A 24,010-nucleotide genomic window follows, 5' to 3' on the forward strand; every position below is an offset into this window, starting at 1 on the left:
GGACTGTTACTCAAGATTTACGAGGAAGGGATAATAAAACACTTGTCGTGACGCAAAGTTTTATTGGCATCATCAGGTTTGGTTATTTCAATTAATTACACAAAATTAACAAACTTTGGACACATTGAGATTCATGCTATGGAAGACCTTTTAAATGTAACACAGTTTCAATGTATATCATTTATTAAAGATAGTACTAACATGCCCGTCTGTTTGATATTGTATTTAAACTATATAAATTAATGTCATTCTTTCGATGGCTATTATCTTAAAAAATTGACGATTATTTGACGATATTTCTGAATGACTGAATTCATTAACGATGTTACAAATGTTACACTATCACTTATAACTTAAATTGAATATTGAGATGATTGTGAAATAGTTCAAAAACACTCTTTAGAAGAGGGCATGGATGTAGGTCATGAAGGTTTATTAAAATGTCTTAAAATTAGGTTAAAGTACGTGTATTAAAGTTTTATTTATAGTATTTTTTTAACAAGTTAATTATTTTAAATAACTTCATAAAAATCCTACGATATAAATCGTTACACGCAATTGTACTTATTATTTGTACAAAAATATTAAATTCCAATTATTATATTGCTTTTAAGTAGTTTTTATTTTAATCTACTTCAAATTGCACAAACATCGTATAAATAAGCCACAGCTGCCATAATCACATAATTAGTATTTTATATTATGTATTCTAATTTTTTTTTTATATTTATATAGCTATGATATTCGAAATAAATGCATCGAAAGATGTAATTATTTATCATATTGAGCTCAGGTATAGCACGCGAAAACATTTAAATGTAGTACATGGGTCACTGATGCAAAAGTTTCCTCTGCTCTTAACCTTGCTGTATCAGACTCTCAGTGCGGTTGATGAATATATACGTATATGTAAGAATATCATCGGACACGTAGCTTCCTCGTGATTCGACTCGGTCGAACTATAAGCTTAAATAAATTAAGCAAATGAAAACTCTAAACTATGTGTTCGCCCGAACCCTTGAACGAACGGTTTATATTGACGTTCTTATCACTGAGCTTTGTCGGCTCTACTATTTCTGTATAATTTGTAAAAATTATATACAAAATCTTCTGTGATGAGACAAATATGTAAAATATAAATAGGTAAATATAAACATTCATTCACACTCAGCAAAATAATCAAATTCGTGATTTAATTTAAGAGTTATTAATGTATAATTCAGTAGAATTTATAAAGACAGAAAATTATACTCACATTTGAAATAAATTTTAAATGAACTGAAGAAAATTTTAAAAATTCCGTTTATTTTTAATTTAAACGTGCGTAAAATGTTTTAATAAGGAAATTCATAAATTTGGACGTTTTATTGTTTTCAGTTGTTTTTTTTTAATTTTACTAAAATGTCAATTAAGAATTTGTTACTATTGCTCATAGAAATTTGTTTTATAATCTGAGCTATTGCTAACAATAATTTAAAATCTTAAATTTGTCAAAAACAAATGGATATCTTAAAAAACATTGTGGACAATCACAGTGTAATATTACAATCTAAAATGCCTATGCAATAAATCTGAAATTAAAAATGACGTCTCAAAAATTATCCGGAACTTTTTCGATACCGATTAGTTCATCGAAGAGTGTATGATTATCGGGAATGACGTGCGGCTCGTGTAGTGTTTGCCGCGAAAATTTAAGCACAGCTCTGGACAGCTGACCGACTGTCCATTTTCTATCTGTGAGGACTCTTACTAATGTGTCCAGCTGAAAAAAAAAAAATTAAACCATTATATTCACTTACAATATAATGTGTTTCATAGATAAAATATAAATACATATTTACTATATGATATGTATATAAATATATTTATTATTTTCTTTATACATACTGTTTTCGTAGATTACAGTATATATTTAGTATAGCGTAGTGTAATCAATGTTTAAGGTGTAAAAAATATAAACAGTTATTATAATTATATGCCAGTCGATTTAGCGACCATACTACCTTGAATAATTGATCATTCCCGAAAGTATAGTAGATGAGAGCTGGCACGCCAGCCACACTGGCAGCCAACCACTGTAGCAGTAGTTTGAGTTGTGGATGTCCTCGCTGTCGGCGTCCGCAGCCCCAGTTGCCCGTTGCTACGGGGCGACACGAACCACCCGTTACTATCTTATGAGCCAGTTGATTTAGCTGGAAAAAATACAGTAACATCACGTTACTTTAAACATACGTTTGTCTAAAATTTTGTTATTATATTATTGTGTAATTATTGGTTGTGATTATAATTAATTTAGAAATGGAAAAAACTTTGGATTAAAGTAGACATTTCATTTCACTTTATTCTTATACCGTTCGTTTTGAAATCATTTTGTATTTCAAGATCAAGTTAAATATTTTTAAGTAAGTTAACTAAGTTTTATCGTCTTTTATTATTATTTTCTAGCTTAGTAAGTTACTGCTAAGTATTTCTTAGTTACATTTATTGAAACCTTGGTAACTAACCCAAAAACAAAAATTATAATTATTTTAGAATTATAATTATATTTTTTTATCTCGATATGAAAAAAACCTGATTTTATGTGTAATGATAGAAACGAAACGACATATGATAATCTAAATCATAATAAGAATTATATAGAAAACGGGCCAGAAAACTAAAAATTTTTTTTTACATAAAATGAAATTTACGTCCACGAAGCAGTAAAATATATGTTATTTTTTGTTACTAATTTGTAAAATAATCCATGTGACATAGCTAATTGTTTAAAATATCTATGCTATGAGTTGGCTATGAGTACATAATGTCCATCCCTATATAGATTGATTATATACTCTTCAATCTAATTTTTTAAAACTTCTCCTCTCATGAGGAAGGCAAAGATATTACATTCCCTGCCTCTAAAGTAGAGTTGTAATTAAATGATATAATTTTAAATTATGTATTATTAAAAACACAAATTAACCATAATTATAATTTATAAATATTAGATATAAGTATCAATGTGATAAATACAAAAAAAAATGTGATTCCAAACACGCATTTGAAGTTAAAAAAGTAAGAAACGCGAACACCACACGTTACACATATTTGTTAGATCGTTTAAAGATAATTTATACATCTAGCATTTTAGATATAAAGTGCTCATGATATTTATAATGTAGTAATTGTTGTAAGTAATAAATTTTTGAGTCATGCTACATAGGTTCCACACATACGAAGCGAGTGCATTCAAGCAATGGTTAGTATATGTTTAGAAGAGATCTATTTCAAGAATTAGCGACAGGCAGACTGTCTGACCTTTGGTTTCTTTATTTTAATCGTGACTGGTTCGCATTCGACCGTTTCTTCTATCGTTTCGACTATCATGTTTACTACCCAATTTAGTTTTTTCTTTCTGTTTATCGGGTTCGACACTTGCGTCGAACAAGTTTCGGTTGAGGAGCCGATGGACCTCGACTCGTTATCATTCTCGCTATTGTTGTTTGTACTCGTTTCTAATAATTCTTCCGGTATCGATTCTTTTACTTTACGTTTCTGTCAAAATATTGCATTCTATGAAATTTAGTATCGAAGCCCATCAATCCATTATTAGTCGCATTGTACTGTGTTGGCAGTTAGTATTGGTAGAGGTATCATCATATATACATTATCATCACTAATAAACATATTTACTAATTATATAATTTTGTGTTTCACTCGTATGTTTTGGACGAAGTTTTTCGAATGTAATTTTCTTAATAATATGCATATGCCATTTAACATTATAATAAATGGTTTAAGCAAAATTATTATTTATAGCTGTTCGATTACTTAATGATTTACCATGGTTTTAAAAAGCAAATATTTAACATTCACCTACAAATATACTTAGTTAAAACCAGGGTCCTCAAAATTTCCGTATGTTGTAAATTGTTCTCTGTACTGTACAAGTTATTAAGTGGTTTAAAAATTTAATTTAGAAACATGTATAAATGATTTAATATATATTTTAACTACAAACGCTATTTAGAAAGTTCATTAATAACATGTACAAGAAGATCTCTGGTTCAAACTTGAAGGGCGTTAGTCCAATAATAACACCGTCGTGCCTATTTAATATAGTGCAATATAAGTGTGATGCATACCAGATGCGCGGCGAGGCGGTGGCGATGTCGCGCGAGCTCGAGCGAGAGGGAGCGCGCTGCGAGAGCGAGACGGCGCGGCGCGCTGCGCTCTCGCGAGTCGCGGCCGTACAGCTCGGCCGCGTCCGCGCCGTCGCCCGCGCCGCTCGCCATCGATTCGCTCAGCGTTCGTTTCAGAAGTGACCCAGCGAATCTGTAAGTTCAAATAATCATTTTATTACCCCTGAATTGCTTGCTGTTGTTTTCTTACGTTAATAAACTACCCACTCTTAATATTTTTTTATTATCATTGTAACTCTTCAATCTCTCATGGCTTCAATGCATAACTCATATTTAAGATGTCCATTTTTCTTAGACATAGTGTGTGCTTTCAACTTAGTAAATCAGTATAGAAATTAAAGATAAATCAACAATATATCATGATAAATGATATATTCGTTATTTATTATTTCAATCAGCCTGATATTTGAGTAACGATAAGACAAAGTTAAATGATAATATAAACAAAAACAGATTGTAAAAATTGCTCAATGGAAATTCTGTATAACTTACCTAATCACAGCCAAATCTCGAGAATCCAGTTCCCTATTTTTATTTTCGGTGCTATCGTTATCCACGATGGGATCATTCAGCCACTGGTTGAATTGTTCATAAACTTCTTCCAATTCTGACCTGGAAAAAATATGGCGAACATCTGATCATCAACCTGATAGCTGCAGCAATTAAATAAATTAATGTTATATAATCACAGGTGATAAACATTAGAACCTTGCGTCACTGTGTTTGGAAGATACGTTAATCGGTATTCAATTACACGATTGGTGTTTTCACAAATAGACTAATGTGATACTTTTTACTCCCAAGTATGACAAATAATAAAAAAACTAATTAAATTGTCTATGTTAAATTTCCATTGTCTTTGTTTAATTATTTTAGTAACTATTTATTATATTTGAGAGTGAGATGCTGTCAAATGTGATAGAAGACTATGTATGAGTAGGGTCTATACAGAAAGAAAGAGAAACAGACAAAACCCTGTTATAATAATTACCTACTTATATTAACATAAAATACTTACGTATATTCGGTACTGAAGCTGTACTTAGAACTGTTCCCAGTCTCTTTCCTGGAAAGAAGTCGAGGTGGCCTGTTGCCGTTTTCCATATTTTCTTTCTCTGTTAACACGAATCCGACGGAACCACCTCGTTTTACCCTAAATTGAAGACACAGTCAATCAATCTATTATCTTCAAAGTAAATATTACTAGTCCATTGTGTTTAAGATATACCTGATATCATTGTCGTTAACTTCAGCTCCAGATATGCTGATACCGACAGCATAACTAGAACTGTCAGTGGACCAGTCCCCAGTCGTGCTCGTGGTGCAAGAGTTTTCGGCTTCCCTTCGGAGAGCCTCCCTCAGTCTGTCAGCGAAACTAATTCTTCTTTCCTCGGTGGAGAGTTCTTTGGAATATTGGAATGAATTTGGACGTGCACTTTCCCCTCTACCCTCGTCTTCGCTACCTGTAATTAATCATCAAATATCATTGATGATTGTTTGAGGATAAATCATCAAAGAATTATTAATGATTCAAACATAATCTAACAGCATTAATATTTATTATACAGATCACAAGAAGATCAGAACTGGCAACAATAACTCCTTGTGCTTTAGATTTTTTTTAAAGATTAATCTCATAATCGGTGACGAAAAAAATCGTATACGTAATAAGCGAATGAAAGTACTAAGTACCACAATTAACTTGCAAGCCAGCGCTGATGTGGCTCCAGCTTCATTTACAAGTCTAAGTGTCAAAGCTATGGTTACGAAAGTAAAATTTTCAAATTTATGCAGCTTCGACAAGACAAAGATAAATTTAATTTGTAAAATTATGGGATCCTTACCATAATCGAAGCTATCATTGGCACTGTGGAATTCATCGTCACTTGAGTTGCAGCTCGAGTAGAGACTGTCTTCCTGCGTGTCGAGGTTAGGGTGTGCGGTCCGGGTGACGGGCAGACACTCGCCGGACGAACCTAGCACGATGAACCTGCCGCGTCGGTTGTTTAAAGTGCCAGCGTCAGGGGACAGCCAGCATTTACGTTTTTGTAACTCAACACCTGCAAACATTGTTACCGTATTGTCTTTTTTCTTGGCTTAGTTTCAAATTGCATAACATATACCTTTAAGAAGTCTATTCTTAAAAAAAAAACGTTTAAAGTTTTAACATAGCATTAAAGTAAAGTAACAAGTCTGTAAATTTCCCACTGCTGGGATAAGGCCTTCTCTTCTATTAAGGAGAGGGTTTCGAACATATTCCACCAAGCTATTCCAATGCGGGTTGATGGAATGCACATGTGGCAGAATTTCGATGAAATTAGAAACATGCCGGTTTCCTCACGATGTTTTCCTTCACCGCCGAGCTCGAGATGAATTATAAACACAAATTAAGAACATATATGTATGTAGTGGTGCTTGCCTGAGTTTTAACCCGCAATCATCGGTTCATCTTGCACGTGTTCTAGCCACTGGGTCATCTCATCTCATATAGCATTACTTAAGCCATTTTTTAGTCACACAAGGTGCTTTATGATTACTCAAATAAAGTCCGACTTGATGGCTGGACTATTTTATTTAGAAGTCCAGTATCGCAAGTTAAGCATCATTGAGTTTTCATGTCCAAATTGTGTTTATAACTTACATCATGGCGAAGGAAAACATCGAGTGGAAGTGAATAAATTTACCTTAAAAGTTTACCTTAAGAGAAGAGTAGGTCGTTACCAAACAGTGGATATTGTCCCTTTACTTTTAAAAATATCTCTAAAACGTTTTACTCACTTGTATCGTTCAAATTTAGTTCTGTTGCGGTATAGTGTTGCGGCGAAGGACTTCTGCTGCTTATACTATTTATCGTACTGGATGAGGACGCCTGCTTTATCATAACCGTTGTTTCAACTTCTGGTGGTGTTTGGCTGAACGATTCGCCTTTAAATGAAAAAAACATGTAAATGAAATAGATACAGAGAGAGAACGTTTAATGACACGAATATGGTTTTAAATTTTTGTTGAAAAGAAGTTTGTTTTGTGAACGTTGAATTTTTTTTTGCGTGGTAATTTTGTTTGACATATTATTGAAATTGGAAATGTAAGTTGGTTGACGTTTCAATTAGTTTAAAGAAAAATGGTTCATTTTGCTACCATATCAATCAACGATGAGACCAATTTTCATCAAATTTAATTTATCATTCATAAGAAAAATGTCGTATTTCCGAGGATTTTACTTTTATGTTTAGTCTTTATAGTGTCAGGTATTGTGAGAAATTGGTTGGGGATCCTGTCGTTAAAATATACTGTATTCTTAAGATTCCTTATTGTAATATTAAGTAATATAAAGTATCTTACCAATAGGTGATAATCGTCTTTCATGTTTTTGGGAGTCTCGACATTTCATAGGAGTTTGCTGGAAAGCTAATAGACTTTTGTTTAGCTCTCGAAGTACATTGTCTTCTTCCCACTGACCAAGAGGCAACGCGCTGTAGTCCTCAGCATCCATAAGGCAGACTGTAACCTGTAGGTTTAGATTAAATAAAACGAGATCATTAATTTAGTTTGACCGTTGACTTCAATGAGTATTCCTAAGAATTTAATCCTTATACCGACACTTGTACGGCTTGTAGTATAACAGAAAGTGTGTTTTTATTTTAAATAAACTTGTTCGTTTTCGTATTAGTTTCATTTTTGCCTTCAAATACTTCTTAAAGCGTGTTTCGTGCATTTATTCGCTTTGATCATCCGGGAGTTCTTTATTCTAGGTGTATTAAATGTTGTCGAACCAAATTAAAATAGCTGTTCATTTAAGCAAACAATGAATTCAGCAAGCGCAAGAACAACTAGCAGAAATTTAGCAAAGAAATTGGAAAAAAATTGTGAATGTTATTGAAGATGGTATTTCCACTCTGATTCTGAATATCGCTCAAGACAATTGCTTACTTATTGACTAAAAGATATTGTGTACCCTCGTTAGGGTTGTAGTGTTATGTAATTTACACTTACTCAATAAATCCACTATCTATTGTACTACTTTTTTTAATTTCAAAGTCCTGGTTTATATTATTCTTACAATGATAATTAAAGTATATTCAGTTATATATTATAATGATTACACTTACCGTTTTCGGTTTATCGAGTAGTTCTACGTTATTCTTCTGTCGTTTGTCACTTATTCTGCTAAACATTCTAACTCCTTCTACTTTTAAAACTTCGTTGTCTTCAAGAGCCTCAACGGAGAGCATGGCGGGCAGCAACTCCGGCATCATGAACATTGAAAGGGATTCCTAAAAAATATTAGTATATTTTCGCTACAAAGATTTTCTGATATGTCTTAACTGAAGAATTAATGAAAAGGCGAATTGGTAATAGCGTAGTGAATACCGGCTTTGGGAATTATTCCGCCTTATTGATTGTTGTTTCAACTATAATGGAGTTAGTGTTATTACGATCACAATTGTCATAACATAAGCTATAGTCATAGAATATTTTTTTCTGAATATACTGAGCATAGATATTATCATTTTTTTAATATTCATAAGACAATTTGTAAGTCAAACCTGTGATTCCCCGTCAAGGAGTGCTTCACCACCAATACGACTGGAAGCGAAGCAAACTCTTAAGGCTTCATCGTTTTCGCAGCGCTCGGGTCGCCCTTCGTGCCTGACCAACAACTTACACAAGGGAAGCGTACATTCCAACCAGTCTTCTATTGTCAGCCATTGTTTTGATGTCATTACCTGGATTTAGAAGATATTGACTTTAGATTTTAGATTATTTTTTCATGTTAGTTTCGTCCTAATTCTTTCCACGCTATTTATTATTTATGAGGTTGCTATGCTGGGCCAAAATAAAGCAAGTTGACGTGACATGAAGAGACAGGATAGGAAATGAGTAGTGAGATAAGAGAATATAAAAAAACATTGTATAAAAGACGCATAAACAATTGCGATATGAACAACGAAGACATACGTCTGCACCGACTCTAAGTAAAGTGAAGATAAGGTGTTCATTAAGGCCGTAGGTTTCCAAATAAAGTTTCAATGCTTGAAATATCGTATAACATAAGGTCTAAAAAAAGTTTCCTATACTACAGACACAATTGTGATAAGATAAAAATTCAAGACTGGAGTTGATGTTCTTTTCTTTTTTTAATGAAATATATGTTTAATGTTTCCGGAAAGTTAATTTAGCAAAATGTCTGGGGTACAACAGTGTGCATGCTCTGTTATTTCACAATTTTAAATGTGGTTTTTTGCAACGTCAACCGGTCAAACAGTTGAATTGATTAACGTATGATGTTGCCAATATTCGTTCTATTTTTTCTTTCTAATATTGTGTGCGTTAACTATTCCTCTTATGGTATTTCTGGCTATTCTCAATAATGAAAAGCCAAGTACTCAGTGTATATTATTATGCACAAGTATGAGCGTTACATAACTCAGTAATCCATTACTCTTATAGTCTGAAAAAACGGCAATCCGACTATACTGGAGGGATATATGCGTAGGGCACACGACTTAATGTTGTTATGAAGGCAACTGCTGGAGTTCTATTGTTGAGATTTCGTGATAGAAATGTAAGTCTTAAAGATTTTTCGACGTTTATTAAGCATGTTGATGAGAGTCAAGAATGTAATGAATCTCGAGTTGTAATGATTACCTAGAAATTGCTATATGTAAAAACTGGTAACATGCCAAATTCTATTTACGTTGCTTAATGGATTGAAATATTGTATATTAACAAATTTATGAATGCTAACAATTTTCTCTGACTTTGCATGGGCCACTGGTCGTAAAATTCGGATACGTAAATTGTATGTATATTGATAAAACACCCTTTAAAATATTATGATTAACCTATCATAGTATATTAAAACTATTTTTGAACAACTAAAAAAAAAGAATAATGAATAAATTGCTGCTTACTATCAAGATTATTGAATTACAATTTATCAAATTACTTGATAAATATTCAATTAGTAATTGTTAATGAAGATTGTTTTATTATGAATAAGTATGACATACCTACGATTTCCAATACAATTTCAAATAAATGTAAAATTATTCCAGTTTTTGTACAATAACATTTTCGGACATTGGATTTTCTGATGAATACGATGGATTGCCGTAGAATCATTTTAAATATGTTTTATCATATACATTTGAGAAATCTGCTCTATTCATATAACAATTCCAAATTTAAATCTTAATAGTATGATTGATACAGTCATTAGATTCAAATTATAAAATTTTCAATCAAACTAATTATATTTCTCTATTTAAATCCCTACGTTATTCCTGGTTTGCGTCAAATAAAAAGAAAAAGGCGCATGATATTTCCCCATATAACATTTCACTACAGATAAAACATGATATCTAAGGTCAAGAGTGGTAGAATCGAATAAAGCTAATAACAGCTAATAAGAGCTAATATGGATCATAATAATTGGACAGCTGATCGTGAAGATACCATTACCTGTCTACTTAATTTAATGGATCCTTCGTTGCTATTTTTATCTAGCCATTCAAAGTAATGAAGCAAGCTTTTTAATTTATTTCTTTGCGATTTTCTGTAACAAAAAAAAAATATTATTACCATGTATGAAAAGTTATCTATTAAGTACATACACATTTTCACTTCGTACACATGACAAAAATATAAATTTAATAATAGATTCATATGGCTAACTTGAGTCGAGATGGTCCAGTGGTTAGAACGCGTGCATCTTAACCGATGATTGCGGGTTCAAAGACAGGCAAGTACCGCTGTTTCGTGTGCTTAATTGTCTTTATAATTCATCTCGTGCTCAGCGGTGAAGAAAAACATCGTGACGAAGCCTGCATGTGACAAATTTCATAGAAATTCTGCTACATGTGTATTCCACCAACTTACATTGGAACAGCGTGGTGGAATATGTTCCAAACCTTCTCCTCAAAGGGAGAGGAGGGCTTTAGCACAGCAGTGGGAATTTACAGGCTGTTGTTGTTGTTGTATGGCTAACATAAGTTCGTTACACCTATGTGATAAAGAACATGACAGTATAATATTTTAACTCATACAACGTACCTGTGTAAATTTTTAAAAAAATGCGTAAAGTTGAAGTCTTGCAGCGTTGGATGTGATTTGAGCGTGCGTTTTGGAAACGTAGAGAAGAAAGCGTGAGCAACGAGTGAAGAAAGGAAATTATAATCGAGTTCAGTCACATCACCTGAAACAGAATTAATTTTTCAGTAAATAATCAATTATAATGTTATTAAGGTTGTGCGTTATCCCTACTTTCCGATTGATCTAACTGGGAATTTGAATCTCCAACGTCGGAATCTACATGTGTACATCTAATCCAGTAACTAGACCAATTAAGAATTGATAAAGCTTAATATTGTTTATAAAAAAATCGGTCAATAATAATATAAGGTCTCCTCCTTCGACAAGTAGTGTAAGCAAATCCAGTTGTACTTCGTAGCTTATTTTTCATACTATATAAGACAATGTTGCCGACCTAATTAATAATTTATGTTATTAAGTAATTAGGCTACAGTTGTGGCATTGTTTGAGGTATCATTATATACGTATACCAAACGATTTTTTGAAAAAATCTAAGGTACATTCACACTACAAATTTGTACAATGCTGCGATAAAGAAAAACTTATCACATCCGACTGATAGAGGATAGATTTTATTTGTATATAGTTTAGATAACATACAGCGCATAACTTTATAAATTAGTATTAAAATTTATCAACAAAAATATTACAAAGAATTCAATATACAATATATAAGTGATTATTGTTTTTCTTACTTTGTTGCTGTAAACTAAACATGAGTCCTTTCGGTGGGCGCCATCTTTTAAGATGTAGTGCTTTGTTCACCATGATACGTATTGTATTGTCTAAAAAGTTCCGCCTTTCCTCCTCTGTCATCTCTTCTTCTATAAATACTTCAAGACCCTTCATGAGTTCTGGGTCTTTGATGTCATCATCTGGATCTATCCCTATACTGTGATAAGGGAAAATAACAGTGATTATAAAAAAAAAACACGGTAATATTAAGAATGATAAACTTAACTAATAAAAGTTACTGTATATTTATAAAAAAATTAATTAAATCAATCAATCAATATAGAATATTTTATAACTCTGAAAACATTTTCAACTGTAAACGAATAGTAAAAAATATTTATTACTATCAATGTTAGGAGTATCTTACTTGCACATATCGTGAATTTTAAGCATGCTGCCCATTAGTTTTGCCGGCGAAGATGCCACAAGTAAATGTTTGAGGTGGCGTTGCACAGAAGTCCACCATGGCAGGTCGCATGGTAACATAACAAGCGCCATTCTATAAATAAAATAAATATCTATTTTTATAATGTACTTGTTCTATATTTATAATTTAGAGAAAGAAAAGGTGTTTCCAACACTTTCGGTATCTATATAAATTAACATTAGAAACGAACAAGAACATATAAAAAACGTAAAAAAAAATTTATTGACGAAATACAAATATGTGTATTTATAATCATTTTCATATTGTAAATTTTAATTAAAATAATAGTAATTTTCTCAAATTTGGGCCTAAGATTTACTTGTCAAATAAGGAATACCATTAAAAGTTGATAAATTAAAAAAAAAATCTTTAATACAATAGTTCAACATAAAATGTATCTAACGTATCTAACATCATTTTAACCGAGTGCCATCTTGTGAACGCATTTCGCTCGCTATATGACATTTGGCCGGCTTCAATAATAGCTGTCAGTTGTGCAACCTGACACTCCTGACAGGCAAATCTCAGTTGTGATTCTAATGTTGTTTGTATAAATGTTGTAGTTCTTATTTTTATATATTTATATACATTTATTATATTTTTTGGAACACACATAATTTAAGTAATGTTTTAAGCTGAAACTGTTAAGCTTATATTTATATTAATAATGTAGAAAATCGTTAAAATTACAAACGCAATTCTTATCAGAAACGGATTGATAAGGTAATTTTTAATTATTTTTATCAAAATGACGTAGGTTTTTGTTGGGAAGAGTATATTAATAATATTGATACAGTTTATTAGTGCGGACGTAAGCGAGGCCAACGTAGATAGCAAGGTAACAATATTTATTCATCGTATCAAAGTACGCGAATCAAAGGTCGCTTTGTAGTTTCCACGCGAAAATGACTATTAGAGCGAAGATATTAAAAACCTTAATATTAGGTGCTCCGGCTTCAGGAAAAGGTACGATTTCGTCAAGAATTGTGAAAAAATATAATGTGGAACATGTGTCCAGTGGGGACAAGTTAAGGGATCACATTGAAAAACAAACTGAATTAGGGAAGGAAGTAAAAAAGTACCTTAATGAAGGGAAACTTGTACCTGACGATGTAATAATCAAGTTTATGATTACGGAATTGAAGAAAGTGGAAAGTAAACCCTGGCTTCTAGATGGTTTTCCTAGAACAGTGGCTCAGGCCAATGCTCTTTGGAAAGTTCAACCAGTTGATCTAGTCCTGAATTTAGTTGTGCCATTCGAAGTTATTATTGATAGAGTGAAAAATCGGTGGGTTCATTTGCCTTCCGGAAGAGTTTATAATATAGGATTCAATACACCTAAAGTGATGGGTAAAGATGATGTAACCGGTGAAGATTTGATTCAGCGCCCTGATGATAAGCCAGAAGCTGTGCAAAAGAGATTGGAAATATATGAGAGTGTAACTCGACCAGTAATAACATTTTATAAGGAAAAGGGAATTCTCAAAGAATTTGAAGGGCGGACCTCTGATGAAATCTGGCCCAAAGTGACAGCTTATTTAGATCCTATTTTAAAATAGTGTTAGAATATTTTGACCAAATTATTAAATCTGTTTTACAAATATTTTGTATCATATTAAAATGTAGCACAAAACTATTCAAAAAAGCACATGTTCCTTAAATAATCTAATTTTTTAACAAGAGGCTCTCTGCATTCTGTCTGAAAAATGTATCTTATTTACAAATACAAAAAAACTAACTACTTGACAATAATCATAAACATTTGTATACCATTTGGTATTAAACTATTGGTAATTTAAAATATGTCAAATTTATTTTTAAAAACTTGTATATTATTTTATAATCTGTTCTTTTACATAATGGTCTTCCATTTAAACATTTTTTGTACTTAAAATTGTTTTATACCCACTGTATACAAGTTGACCTGTATTATAGGTATTTGAAGTTATTTTTGTAATTATAATATTAGAAATATTGACATGTCACTCTGTGAAAATTGGTGATAAAATTTTTTCTTAACCATGATAAGTAATTTTATACTTGTTAAGAAAGGAACAAGAAGCATATCTTAAAGCTGTAGCATTAATAAGTTATAAAATTATGATCAACAAATATTATTTATTGATAAGAAATACTTTTACATATATTGTTTTGTTTTAGTATAAGGAAGTGTCATATTATTATAATTCTAGTCATCATATAATGAGAGTTTTGTTAATTGTTACAACATCTAGAATAAAAAAAAATATACGAGCAACGAAATTTGATTGTTTTTAAAGTTGTAATTCCTATAAATGTGGATTTTTATTATTGACTAACGATGGCACATAATGACGTCAAAATTTATGGGTTTGTGCAATTTTTTAATCAATACCCTAACACAATGAAAGTTTTAAATTAAATTTTTAAGGTTTATAATGATATTGTTTTACAATTTTGAAATGGGTGAAAGTAAATTTATTAATATTTATAAATATTAAACTAGCACAAGATAAGGTACCTGTTCATAAATTTTATTATTATATATCTTATTTTATTAGTTAGATTTATATTATGATAAATGGTTTGCTTAGTTATTTATGTCCAATGTTTTGACGTCCGCTAGTATTCCAAAATTGAATTTATTATAGATATATATTTGTTTACAATGTTTGCTTTTGATTGTTATGTTATTAAAATTATAAATTAAATTTTCAGTTGTTTTTTTTATAAAGAACGAAATTGTTCTGTCCTGGTTTGACTGATATTAATTAAATTAATAGGCTAAAAATATGGATTTTTGATGTAGTCAGTAAAAGTTTGTTATAGTCGATGTTTTTTGTTTTGTGTTAAAAGAAGTGCGAACGTAAGCTAAAAGTTATATGCGAATCGCGATATACATATAACTACGTAATTAAATTGATTATAACTTTTGTAACAAGCCTACATAAAATATAAAATTTTGAATATTGGTTTGAGTGGCTGAAATAAGCAATAAGAATGGACAAGATTTGTTCATTTGAAATCGTTTAATCTTCGACTACTAATAGATACACATATTGGTACTTTTAATAATAATACATCTATACATTCTATTTATCTTTTAAATTTGTAACTTACAATTGCGTTATTATATATTAATAATTGTTTGCATTATTTCGCTTTAAGTACTTTGGTAAGTATTTTTTATTTAAAATGGAGTGAAGAGAGGGTTTTCATTTCTATAGTGGGATAACAAGGTTAAGTGGGGTATGACATGGAGGGCTTGGCTTGCACATTTTATTTTTTTATGTTACAATTTTTTTTTAATTTCTCACTTTCTTGTTAACACCTCTGATGTATTTTGAAAGCAAAAAGTGTTAGAATGCAGTAAATGTTTTTTCTATTGTTGCTATTGTTGATCTTGATGTTTTTAATGCAGTGTGGGTTATTTCATATAAAAATAATTTGAATAGGGTATTAACTAAAGTAAATAAAACTACGTATATATTTCGTATAGATATAAAAGTGTTAATTGAATTAAGCTCTACTTTTAAAAGTTTTAAGCGTGTTAATGTAATAGTATTTGTAAATATTTTTAAAATAAATAAGTGAAACAAAGTAAATTTTTGAATATCACATATTTTAACGCCAAGCAGCAATATTTAGTATTGTTGTGTTCCGGTTTGAAGGGTGAGTGAACCAACCACTTTATGGCAGAAGGGACATAACATCTCAGTTTCCAAAGCTGGTGGCGAATCAGCGATGAAAGAAATGGTTAATTTGACGGCATCGATGTACATATAGGCAGTGGGGACCAACGGGTGGCCTATTGAAGCCTTTTACATAAGATAAAGGATTTTTTAGTGTTTTGCATTTCCTTATCTACATTCAGGTAATACTATCTTGTATACGTTTACACTAAAATTAAGTCTTAATCCTTTGCTTCCAATGTTTATATAATAACGAGGTATCTTTGAATCTTTTTGCCATTTGGACTTTTGGAATAATCTGTTAAACTCGAATATATATATTTTTTTGTTAATCTATATTTTAAACTGTCACAGTCTTTGCTATTTGGTTTAAATAAATCTTAAATTATTTTTTTTAATGTTGTTATGTATTTTACGACTATTTCTTTTCAGGAACATAGAAGGCAGTATCATTTGTAATTTTATAGTAATGTCGAATCACTGTTATTTATTTCAATTTGAAAAGTAGTGCAAGTGTGAGTGCAGGCACAAAAACTTAGAATAAGTAAAGAAAAAAAGTATATTTATTCAGTTTTTTAGCAATAAGTTCAGACATAAATTCGATCTAAATTTTTCACTGTAGCTTACGAACTGGCCAGTTTTTTTTAAAGAAGACTAATTAGTATAGTATAATATTCTATTAGTATATTTATAATTTCCACAGCGGTATGTCAATGACATCGATGTCGTCACGGGTAGCCGAACAAGGAAAGTGTGTCAGTGTAACTCGGTGTAAAATCAAATGAAATCAGATAATGAGTATTTATCCTAACTGGTTAAATTATTCTTCTATAATAATAACAACATATATAATTTATAAGTTCGATTTACAGCTTGAACGTATGGATTACTCACTTTTCAGCGTGTGCGTCGTTATAATTTAAGTTTAGTCACTGCACTATAACAACATGGGGAGACACTGTCGCTTCGCGACTATCGGTATTTTTTTCGCACTTTTTTCATTGTCTACACAGGAGTCCATCTATTTTCCTTTGCATAGATTGCCTTATAACTTTTCTATAGACAGAAATAGTATGAGTAGTGAAAACGAGAGCCGGTTGCGGGCGACGCGAGCGCGCGAACCCCGACTATTTTTAGCAGCTTTCGTGCATTGGCGCTGAAATTAGATTGTAAATAAAAATGCTGAGATAAAAGGAATCCCCTTTGAATACTTGTGATAAGTCATGTTGTTAGTATCAATAATAATAATAAGATTTTTATTTTATAGTGTTATTACTTGAAACTATAACTTATCCTGGAAATCTATAAAACGAAGTGGTTTAATTATTTTTCTCTTTCCTATAATCTCATTTACGTTTGTTAAGATAAAACCAAGTGAAAATTCGTTTAAGCGTTCATTTACATTTAAATATTACTAAAGTTACATTTGCAAATCACTCGAAACAAATATTTATATTTTAATCATTAAAAATAAGAATCTTACTGTACCACTGATACAACGCTGCAAAAAGTTTATAGGTTATATTTTCGGCGTACATAGAGAATATAGTAAACGCGTCGTGCAATTTAGTTGTCGGTACGGACCGTACTGACGCCGACTTTCACTGTGGGGCGACTACCCTGATCGGTTGTCGCACCCTCCACCCGCGCAAGTGACGTCATTGGCGTCGCGTCACGACCTACGACGCCGTACGTCCGAAGCTCAATACCCCATCCCCGCGACCTCGTGAAATGCCGTGAAACTTTGAATACGTTATGTAAAATAAAATATGTAAGTATGCCTCTACGTCAGCAAAGACGTCATTTTCAAAGTCTTTATAAAAGCAACATTTAGTTACAGGTCATATTTTCATACAGGATTGAAATTTATAAACATTATATTTATCATAAATTTGTTAGGCGAAATTATTTGTATTGTTCTAAAAGTTGTTTTGGCGGTGTTTTTTTTATTCATACATTCAGTATATTTTTATTAAGACTTCAAAATTAAATTATGAACGAAAAGTTGAATCTCAGAAAGGGAGAGCATAATAATATGCAAAGCGCATGCGCTTACCCCTACAAGCACGTCTCTGATTGCAATGTCTGTTAACTACACTTTCAAATAGCTGTGTTTGTAAATATTCCTCATAGTTTCTGATATCCTGGTAACTGTACCGCCCGTGGAAAATTGTTGCCGCCCTATGGAGCGCTGTTGGGCGGGCTAGGGCGGAGCGGGATAATCATCACTAAAAATGATTTAAATATTAAAAACCCAATCTGAAATGGTAATTATAATTCAATTATATTATAACTATTAGAAAATTTATTTTCTTTAATATTATTATTTTTTAATACTAACGAATTTTTAATGCATTTGATGGAAAAACGATATTTAAAAAAAAAAGTTTCTTCTCCACACCTTTGAGTGTAATGTATAGAAATATAACATTTCTAAACATTACACTCAAAGATAAAAAATAAAAGCCAAGTTTTTATGATCATATAAATATTGTGCTTAAAATTAAAATATTGTTAAATAGTTTATCGAAATAACATAAATCCCAAGATTTATTTGACCGAGTTCAAAAATGAAGAGTTCTCAGAAAAAAATCTTTGTTGAGTAGTATATAATACACATAACATATATTTACGTGTATATTCAGTTGTAATTTATTTTGTTTATGAATTGATTTTGACGTATACAGTATACGTTTTTATTTTATGTCACATATTTTGCTACGCGAGTCTATTTTTGACAATACAACAATATGTATTATAATAATATTTACTTGGTGGTAGGGCTTTGTGCATCAGTTATTCTACCGCCAAATAACATACTCAGTATTGTTGTGTTCCGGTTTGAAGGGTGAGTGAGCCAGTGTATCTACAGGCACAAGGGACATAACATCTTAGTTCCCAAGGCACACTGACGATGTAAGGAATAGTTAACATTTCTTACAGCTTCATTGTCTATGGGCCACTTACCATCAGTTGGCCCATATCCTCGTCTGCTAACCTATACCATAAAATAAAAATAAATAAATAAAATATGTATACTTAATTAGATGATTTATTTATAATATATAAAATAATTCTCATAATAAGCTTAAGTCTATTTTTGTATTCCAAATCTATTTAAGGTTTCTTCGTTCCTCACTAAATCTAATAAAGTCTATTTTACTATTTCGTCCTTCTGTCTCGGTATGAAGCCCTAGTATTACAGCCACGTGTCTGCAGACAACGTTGTTGCCTTTGGGAAGGTAACGTGTGTAAGTTATTATTGGTTATTTTGTAAGTTATGTGTTTATATGTAAATACAAACATTCACACTTTATAAATGTATATTACTAAGATTCCAGTATTCCAGACTTCTTCTTGTTCCTATTCTTCGTCGTGTTTTTCCTGAAATACTTTACATTAATAGATCAACGAGCTGCCTCTACACCACTCGGCTTACCTCTACAGTCCTCGGTTGGTCTCAGGAGCCGAGTGGTTTGCAGTGGGAATTTTCAGTCCCGTTATGTTTCAAAATCTGTCTTCATAAGCAATGATATTCTAATAAACTGATATGTTATATACATACTAAACAACAGAAAAAAGTGTGCCGCGTCGGGGACCGTTTATTTTAGTTTATTTTTACATTTCGTTAAGAGTAAAAAGGATAGCTTGATAAAAACTATAAGTAAAATGGATAAATAGATGTTTTAATTACGTAAAACGTATTACTACGTAATTATGATGTATTATAACGTATTACTACGTAAAACAACTAAAGAAAAACGTCCCAATTAGGACGTTTTCTAGTCTTCACTTTTTGCGCGTTAGTAACATCTGTTTACTAGAACATCATTGTTCATAAGGGTCAAAATTAAGGATTTTTTACGAAATGATCATTTATATATTATTAAGAGAAAAAACACAATTACGCATGGAATAAGGTTGAAACGTTTAGAGCAATTGAATTTATTATCTGTGGATACAGAATTGTTATAATATATCATATGGCTTTAAACGTACTATTTTTTTATATTAAATAAACTAACCTAACCTACGAAAGGCTGTTGTTAAATTTTTTATATAGATTTTCGAGATTGTAAAGTCTGACATAGATATAAAGCTTTCGTACATGATTTGTAGTTTTGATGGTTTTGGCGTACTAGCCAAACTGCCTGTCTCGTGGTTAATCAATCGATTCAGGTGCTTTGAGTGCGCTCGAGCCGATAATTGTCTTACTGACTTATTTGATTATGTTTTAGTGTGTTAGTTACCATGTGTAAGGCGAAAAAAACCTATGTCCTTACTTGTAGTTGAAGTTTGTTTCATACCAAATTTCATCATATTCGGTTCAGCGGTTTGGTCGTGAAAGACCGACAGACAGACAGACAGAACTACTTTCACATTTATAATATTAATATGGATGTCCAGCTCGAAATTATGAACCAAATAAGTATTAATATGTTTAGTCGTTTTCTGATTCCGGTAAAAAACAAACAAATATACAAATTAAATATACTTCTTTGTCATATTAGACAATTGGTAAGATGAATAACTTTATACTAAATACTACTACTATTGATTTTTTTGTCATCGGTATGACATAATTATGAAAAAGGTTTTTATTCATACACCAAAAATCCTACAGAAAGAAAATCCATTTCTCAATCGTGGTATATTGTGGTTTTTTTCAATATAAAAGCAATACAATTTCTTGTTGATTCAAATTTAACACCGGTTCGGAAAAGTAAATGCCCAGATTTGAGTTGAACTCAAGAGATTGTTTTTGTTTGTCATATTGTGTATGCTTACATAATATTCATTTTAACAAAGAAAAGTCAGAAGGCTTTTGTTTCTTTGCCCACGTTGTGTAATATCGAGGACGTAAATGATTAGCTAGCAATTGAGGGAGACCTCAACTGACCAAAGTTGCAACTCCAAAAAGTTACCTTCAACCTTTAGATACTCAGGATTTAGGTATGGGGAGAGAAATTGCAAATAGGCATTTCATTTCTAGTATGAAGTAACCATTAACATTAAGTCGGGTGTGTAGGTCAGTGTCCAAGTTTCTGCTTCACGGACAAGTTGAAGTTGTTCCAGAATATTCGATCGAATAATTCAGTTCGGTTTTACATTTGGTAACGTTGTTCTATAATACGCAGTAGGTATGAGAAGTTTTGATTTCTATGTAGAAAACGATTTTCCTATTTGTTTCAAATCTCTGTTTAAAAACGAATGGTTACGAAACGTAATTTGAAATTTAGTTTTATTTATATATTATACTTATAAGTCTTAGAGTCAAGAGTGGTAATCTATTCGGGAGGTTTCTTATATGTTTAAAAGACACCTAAGAAATAACCAAACCAAAGAAATAAAATTTCAGATACTTTCAGAATTTTAATCAAATTATATTTTGTGATTATATACCGACGAACTATATTCACTTTAAAAATTATTGTGATTATATTGTAAATTTTATGTTCGTAGCGTCGTAGAATCGTAGCACTTGCATAAAGTAATTGCGATATTCTTATATTTATGTAAGCCTGGTATAATCGACCTCTGAGGCAGCTGCGTCACCCCTGTCTAGAGAAAATCTTTTCAGTAAAGGTCACGTTAAATGTCAAAGGTTGTTGTGTTTATAAAGGTTGAAGTTGGTTGGTTATATGTATGCATTAAGTGCCATAGAAAAAAACAAACACTAATATAGTTAGTAAATTGTTAAATCACAAAGAGATTAAAAAGCTTTTTCTGTGGATGTCATGGTTTTATGAAATTATTTTTTAGTACAGTTTTATTTATTAATAGACTCAGGAAGAACTTAAGCCCCAGCTTGTACCCGTTAGCATTCTTTGGTGACCCCTTGTACCAGGACATTATAAGCAAACAGAGATTGCAGACTCAATGAAACTCACCCTCCAATATGTAAAGAACTTACGTATTTCTTTGTAGTACCGTTATATGAAAATATATTTTTTTATTTTTTTGGTAAAATGCTATTAATGGGTGCTTCTAATTGTATGATGTTAACTTTATTCAATAAACACTGTACGATATTTTTGACATTAATAAACTTATAAGCGATTGATGGTCATAGATTTAAATATATGTATGTATGTATATGTTTCTTGGAAAACAACCAGAAGGATGGTCTACATTAAAAAAACCTTTGGCTACTCGGCTTTTTCATTATTTAATATCTATTTGGATAAACTCTCTTTTTCAGTTTTATTAATTGTGCATTGTTAATCTTAAATTAATATTGACTAAGTTGAAATAAACTTAAGTATAACAAGTCTTTAATAAGACATAGAGGCTGCTAGTTCACAATTTATATCTCAACAACATTCAAGTTATAATATATATCTATAGAGAATGTTCGTTTGATTTATGTGTACTACTCCACCCTCACACTCGCCCTCACCCTCACCCTCCCAACACCACTGATAGTTCGTAGCAACTATTTACACCTATTCGCAGTTCTGCTACCCTATTGAAGCACACTAACTTACGCGGGGCGCCGCGTTTGATATCGAGCTTTGAGCGTCGGTATACTCTCGTACAATTTATGCTACCCTAGTATTTTCGTAGCTAAGGTGTTACGTCACCATGGAAATTTTGTACTCGTATTCAGCTTCCGTAGCTACGCCGCTACGAAGGCTTGGTTACGTAGCGTGTAGCCGCGTAGACTCTGCATCCCAATTCCACGTATTGAATAAAAAATAATATATGGCTACTTTATTTGTTAAAAAAATTGATATTATTTATATATATAAAATTGATATTATTTATTATAAATATAAAGTTATTATTTGGGAGACGTAGAATTTAATATACAAATTAAGTTTATAATGTACATACGATGAACATAACAATATCTACAATAATAACTAATTAGTATTTCTTGCTTTTCATAGTAGCTTAATTAATTTTAACGACTTACAAATTGTTTTTATTTGTAGACTGTTCTATGTTTCGTCAGCGTAGCGTTTTCTAAGAATAACTTTGAAAACTACATTTAAGAAGAAATTTAAATAAAATAAAGTTTCGTTATATAATTTAAATAATAGCCCGTTGAACGGCTTTTTTTCAATATCAACCCGATATTTATTAAACTTACCTCTTATATCGTCATATTATTTGTATTAAACATTTAATGGGCTTTAAAGGTAAACGTTCATTTCGAGCTTTCATGAAAGTAAGAAGTTCTACTTTGCTTGCCTAAAAGCCATTGGAATTTGCCAATGGCTTATTAGTAATTGTTTTTTTTTTCTCCTTCTTTTACTACTTTAATTTATTTTTATCGCAGAAACAATGTATGTCTTCATTGATAATAAATTCTTTAAACCTAAAACGCATGGTATAGCTTAGCTTAAGTAAAGTTAGTAAAGTAAAAGTAAAGTAACAGCCTGTAAATTTCCCACTGCTGAGATAAAGCCTCCTCTTCACATTAAGGAGAGGGTTTTGGAACATATTCCACCACGCTGTTCCAATGCGGGTTGGTGGAATGCACATGTGGCAGAATTTCGATGAAATTAGACAAATGCAGGTTTTTTCACGATGTTTTCCTTCACCGCCGAGAACGAGATGAATTATAAACACAATTAAGCACATATATATATAGATGTGCTTGCCTGGGTTTGAAGCTTAGCTTAGTTAATATATTATTAATCCCTGTGATTCGGTTTAAATGGTGAGTAATAACATAGCAAAGGGTAACAGGCGCTAGGGACAAAACATTTCGTAGTTCATAGGGGCGGCGCCAGTCGCGGTATTGGGATTAACAAAATTTGCTACGACGCCGGTTCTTCTACGTAGCTACGAGATGGTTTGGTATAAGCTCATCTACATTTTTAGTTTTTAAGTATAAATAATGTTATATATAAATCTATAGAATATGTTGTTACATTTTATAATATATT

General features: G+C 31.5%; 2 protein-coding genes across 5 annotated transcripts; one reads left to right on the forward strand and one right to left on the reverse strand.

Annotated features, from left to right (window-relative positions):
• Positions 1-47: 47 nt before the first annotated feature.
• On the reverse strand, positions 48-17,764 carry LOC124542670. Of its 4 annotated transcripts, none has more exons than XM_047120597.1 (18): positions 17,601-17,764; positions 17,007-17,268; positions 12,382-12,513; positions 11,975-12,171; positions 11,241-11,382; positions 10,650-10,743; positions 8,732-8,911; positions 8,294-8,458; positions 7,527-7,692; positions 6,963-7,109; positions 6,029-6,244; positions 5,413-5,647; positions 5,203-5,337; positions 4,677-4,796; positions 4,128-4,317; positions 3,301-3,537; positions 2,004-2,192; positions 48-1,762 (listed from the first exon to the last, which is right to left on the reverse strand). In XM_047120597.1, exons 3-18 carry the CDS (start codon positions 12,510-12,512, stop codon positions 1,592-1,594), a joined length of 2,715 nt encoding a protein of 904 aa, XP_046976553.1. In that variant the 5' UTR covers position 12,513; positions 17,007-17,268; positions 17,601-17,764; the 3' UTR covers positions 48-1,591. The 4 variants fall into 4 exon arrangements, with proteins under 4 accessions (XP_046976553.1, XP_046976562.1, XP_046976556.1 ...); XM_047120606.1 differs by having other exon boundaries at positions 17,007-17,168; positions 17,601-17,733; XM_047120600.1 differs by having other exon boundaries at positions 17,596-17,733.
• LOC124542701 (GTP:AMP phosphotransferase AK3, mitochondrial) lies at positions 12,934-14,167 on the forward strand. The gene has a single exon (XM_047120619.1). It carries the CDS (start codon positions 13,347-13,349, stop codon positions 13,998-14,000), a length of 654 nt encoding a protein of 217 aa, XP_046976575.1. The 5' UTR covers positions 12,934-13,346; the 3' UTR covers positions 14,001-14,167.
• Positions 17,765-24,010: the final 6,246 nt, after the last annotated feature.

This window comes from Vanessa cardui, chromosome 2 (assembly GCF_905220365.1).
Source record: "Vanessa cardui chromosome 2, ilVanCard2.1, whole genome shotgun sequence".
NCBI classification, from domain to species: domain Eukaryota; kingdom Metazoa; phylum Arthropoda; class Insecta; order Lepidoptera; family Nymphalidae; genus Vanessa; species Vanessa cardui.

Bases quoted from the DNA above. Each gene is read 5' to 3' on its own strand.
- LOC124542670 (XM_047120597.1), bottom strand. From the start codon at position 12,512: ATGGCGCTTGTTATGTTACCATGCGACCTGCCATGGTGGACTTCTGTG. The intron at 8,459-8,731 runs GTTTGACTTACA...AATATTTTTTAG, and splicing joins TCCTTGACGGGGAATCACAG to GAATCCCTTTCAATGTTCAT. The intron at 4,318-4,676 runs GTAAGTTATACA...TTGAACTTACAG, and splicing joins CGAGATTTGGCTGTGATTAG to ATTCGCTGGGTCACTTCTGA.
- LOC124542701 (XM_047120619.1), top strand. From the start codon at position 13,347: ATGACTATTAGAGCGAAGATATTAAAAACCTTAATATTAGGTGCTCCG.